A 4665-nucleotide genomic window follows, 5' to 3' on the forward strand; every position below is an offset into this window, starting at 1 on the left:
CTTACATTTTTGAAAATGATTAATAATTGAAAACATTAGAAATTTAGGGAAGTAATCCGTTACATTAATAAAGTAATAGTTACTTATTACATTTTAGATTGGGTAACTTGTAATCTGTAACCTATTACATTTCCAAAGTAACCTTCTCAACACTGTGTATTAGTCACAACATGTTTTGCAAATCCATTTTCTAATACAAAATAAATGTAACATATTTGTATTTAGAAAAAAAAAAATTCTTAATAAAAGTAGTCACTACTTGGGCCACATGTTTGGAAAATTATATTTAAACCCACTGTATTTCAAATAAGAGCTAAAACTAATAATACCGTTGCTTCAGAACTAATAAATGTTTGGTCAGAGTCAGAGAAGAGAATGAGGTCTTTAATTTTGAACTAGTTTGATTTGAATCAAAACCATCGTTTGCACAATCTGTGTAGTTTCTAGATCAAGACCGGCTCGTTTCTGCATCTTCAAGCGGGGCTGTGACGGTCTTTAAGCTTCAGCCTGACTGTCAGGTATGTGCTTTGGTTGTTTGTCTGATAAATGTCATTATGCACAGCACATCTGACCAGTGTGACTGGCGTTTAGGCTCTGTCGCTGGCTCATGTGTGGGAGAGGGCTCATGGATATTCCTGTGATAATGCACCCTGCACTGCAGTAGTGTGCAGGAGCCCTGAACTAGTGTCAGTGGGTGAGGATGGCCGAGTTATTCTTTACAAGGCAGATCAGACTGAAGTTGTCCGTGTTATTGGTAAGTGTTTTCTGGCTTTCTTTGTAGCACAGACAAAGATCTCGTATATGAATGCTTTGATATGAAATCATAGTTCTGTTATAATTTACCCTCCGGTCATGTTCCAAACCTATGTGACTTATTTCTATCCATGGAACACAAAAGATGATGTTTTCCGTACAATGGAAGATCTGGATGGTGACCATATGACTTCCGGGTCTGAAGAATATCATAGGTTTGAATGCGGAACAACAGCCCTTCTCTTTTCTCCTTCCCATCAAGGTTATGTGTAAAAGATGAATTCTGTTCCTCGCACAAAGCTGTGGTATGGATTCAGAAGACGTAGACCATAGAGCAGCAGTCATGGACTTGTGTTATGGTGCTTTTTGAAGCTTTACTGATTTAATATCCATTGCTTCTCTCAATGGACGAAAGCTTTGAGGTTCTGCTGAATTGTTGTGTTTCACTTAAAAAAGCAAGTCGTACATCTTTGGAATGATATGAGACCGATCACACTTGCCTGAAAATGTGCGGGGGACGAATTTACGTGATATTAAAAGTGGAGGGGACACGCTCCTGGTTTCACAAAACTAAATCAGACCACTCTGTTTTTGCCTCAGATTTCGAAATTATGCAGTCTAATTCAGATTAAAAACTGCTCATGCTGCATCTTTGTTTGGACGATGATTAAAATGCAGTGGTTGCCTCTCATTTTAAATAGAAAGAGCACAAAGCCTTAGTTTGTTCATATTAAGAGATTTCTTTTATTTATGTAACTTGCTTATTTGATTTGGCATTTGTTTTAAAAATTCAGTTTAGTCAATTTCACAAAGAAACGTGCAGCAATAGCCTAATAAAAGGACACCTAGCTTCTCATTTGCTGTATGTCTTCAATCTCATTTTGTTTAAAATAAAACGTGATAAAATCGAATCAAATCATGAGTCGAGTGAATCGTTACATTTTTTCCAAGCCATTGTTAGATGCCAGTGTTTCCTGTCATAACTATGCAAGATTTGATTTCAAATACGGTCTCATAGCTATTCAACTATATCTGGTTTTGGTTTTTAATCTGTATTTAACCTCAGAATGATCTCAAAGTAAAGTAGTGCTAAAGTCTGTGCTTTAACATTAAATTATTATAATCTTAATTCAAGTGATGAAGTGACAGTAATCAGTGTTGAATACTACTGTAAGGTTAATCCTGTCTGGCTTACATTTTTGAAAATGATTAATAATTGAAAACATTAGAAATTTAGGGAAGTAATCCGTTACATTAATAAAGTAATAGTTACTTATTACATTTTAGATAGGGTAACTTGTAATCTGTAACCTATTACATTTCCAAAGTAACCTTCTCAACACTGTGTATTAGTCACAACATGTTTTGCAAATCCATTTTCTAATACAAAATAAATGTAACATATTTGTATTTAGAAAAAAAAAAATTCTTAATAAAAGTAGTCACTACTTGGGCCACATGTTTGGAAAATTATATTTAAACCCACTGTATTTCAAATAAGAGCTAAAACTAATAATACCGTTGCTTCAGAACTAATAAATGTTTGGTCAGAGTCAGAGAAGAGAATGAGGTCTTTAATTTTGAACTAGTTTGATTTGAATCAAAACCATCGTTTGCACAATCTGTGTAGTTTCTAGATCAAGACCGGCTCGTTTCTGCATCTTCAAGCGGGGCTGTGACGGTCTTTAAGCTTCAGCCTGACTGTCAGGTATGTGCTTTGGTTGTTTGTCTGATAAATGTCATTATGCACAGCACATCTGACCAGTGTGACTGGCGTTTAGGCTCTGTCGCTGGCTCATGTGTGGGAGAGGGCTCATGGATATTCCTGTGATAATGCACCCTGCACTGCAGTAGTGTGCAGGAGCCCTGAACTAGTGTCAGTGGGTGAGGATGGCCGAGTTATTCTTTACAAGGCAGATCAGACTGAAGTTGTCCGTGTTATTGGTAAGTGTTTTCTGGCTTTCTTTGTAGCACAGACAAAGATCTCGTATATGAATGCTTTGATATGAAATCATAGTTCTGTTATAATTTACCCTCCGGTCATGTTCCAAACCTATGTGACTTATTTCTATCCATGGAACACAAAAGATGATGTTTTCCGTACAATGGAAGATCTGGATGGTGACCATATGACTTCCGGGTCTGAAGAATATCATAGGTTTGAATGCGGAACAACAGCCCTTCTCTTTTCTCCTTCCCATCAAGGTTATGTGTAAAAGATGAATTCTGTTCCTCGCACAAAGCTGTGGTATGGATTCAGAAGACGTAGACCATAGAGCAGCAGTCATGGACTTGTGTTATGGTGCTTTTTGAAGCTTTACTGATTTAATATCCATTGCTTCTCTCAATGGACGAAAGCTTTGAGGTTCTGCTGAATTGTTGTGTTTCACTTAAAAAAGCAAGTCGTACATCTTTGGAATGATATGAGACCGATCAAGACAGAATTTTCATTTTGGGGTTAACCCATTCTTTAATTACATTTGACCTGTAATGCATATTAATAGCACTGTGTTATTGCCTTTCAACAGAAAACGCAGATAGCAGTACGATTCATGCCGTGACGTTTCTGAGGACGACTGAGGTCCTCACTGTTAACTCCATCGGCCAGCTGAAGATGTGGGACTTCAGACAGCAGAGGGACAGTCCTGCGCAAATTCTCTCTCTGTATGATTCACTCGTACTAGTTTAAGAACAATAATTAGCATTGGATTCATTTGAATCTCCAGAAAGCTGAAGAACATGTCCGTTCACACCAGAATCAAAAAAATCATATTTTGCAGTATATTTTCTAGGACCATTGTGACTTTTTCATTATTTTCCAAATCCTCATTACAGTTCTTAATATTCTCAAGATCCACTTTAACAAATTGCTGTTTACCTTTTCAAATAAACACATTATTGATAGATTTTTTTCCTGCCAGTGTTTTAACATCTTAAGATAAGAAATTACCTTATTTGCCAGCATTTTGAGTCCTTTTGACATTCATCTCAATATCAAAAATTGGTCTGAATTCTCTCTATCTAGAACATATGTGACCCTGGAGCACAAAACCAGTCATAAGAGTCAATTTTTCGAAATTGAGATTTATACATCATCTGAAGGCTGAATAAATAACCTTTCCATTGATGTATGGTTTGTTAGGATAGGACAATATTTGGCTGAGATGCAAATATTTGAAAATCTGGAATCTGAAAATGCAAAAAAATCTAAATATTGAGAAAATCATCTTTAAAGTTGTTCAAATTAAGTTCTTAGCAAAGCATATTACTAATCAAAAATTAAGTTTTTATATATTTATGGTAGGAAATTTACTAAATATCTTCATGGAACATGATCTTTACTTAATATCCTAATGATTTTTGGCATAAAAGAGAAATGTATAATTGTGACCCATACAATGTATTGTTGGCTATTGCTACAAATATCCCCCAGCGACTTAACACTGCTTTTGTGCTGCAGGGTCACATATAAAAGTTGGATCGTAACGTGTTTTCTCATATTTTCTCTACTCATGCAGCACTGGGGACAGAGTGCCCTTGCACTGTGTGGATAAACACCCAAACCAGCAGCACATAGTGGCCACTGGAGGACAGGATGGGATGCTGTGTATCTGGGATGTGAGACAGGGCAATACACCCTTCTCTCTCATAGAGGCCCATTCAGCGGAAAGTGAGTATCCTTTGAATTCAGTAGATGTTAAAGGGGTCATATGATGCTTTTTTAAAGATCATTATTTTGTGTATTTGGTGTAACAGAATATGTTGACATGCTTTAATGTTCAAAAAACACATTCTTTTTCAAATACATTATTGTAGGTCCTCTATGCCCCGCCTCTCTCAAACACGTCGTTTTCAACAAAGCCCCCTCCTTTGACAAGCGCAGTCTGCTCTGATTGGCCAGCTGACCCAGTG

At 36.7% G+C, this 4665-nt stretch overlaps 1 protein-coding gene across 1 annotated transcript in view; it reads left to right on the plus strand.

Moving 5' to 3' along the window:
• Nucleotides 1-440: 440 nt before the first annotated feature.
• The window catches only part of LOC107576707 (nucleoporin Nup43-like), a gene marked incomplete at its 5' end in the record, with an annotated part of 7832 nt that continues 3607 nt past the window's right edge, over nt 441-4665 (plus strand). The window contains 6 exons of the mRNA XM_016262851.1: nt 441-518; nt 592-690; nt 2384-2461; nt 2535-2697; nt 3282-3417; nt 4272-4423. Coding sequence (XP_016118337.1) covers nt 441-518; nt 592-690; nt 2384-2461; nt 2535-2697; nt 3282-3417; nt 4272-4423 — 706 coding nt within the window. The remainder of the gene's footprint in view (nt 519-591; nt 691-2383; nt 2462-2534; nt 2698-3281; nt 3418-4271; nt 4424-4665) is intronic.

Source organism: Sinocyclocheilus grahami, unplaced genomic scaffold (assembly GCF_001515645.1).
Source record: "Sinocyclocheilus grahami isolate Dianchi unplaced genomic scaffold, SAMN03320097.WGS_v1.1 scaffold4197.1, whole genome shotgun sequence".
NCBI classification, from domain to species: Eukaryota; Metazoa; Chordata; class Actinopteri; order Cypriniformes; family Cyprinidae; genus Sinocyclocheilus; species Sinocyclocheilus grahami.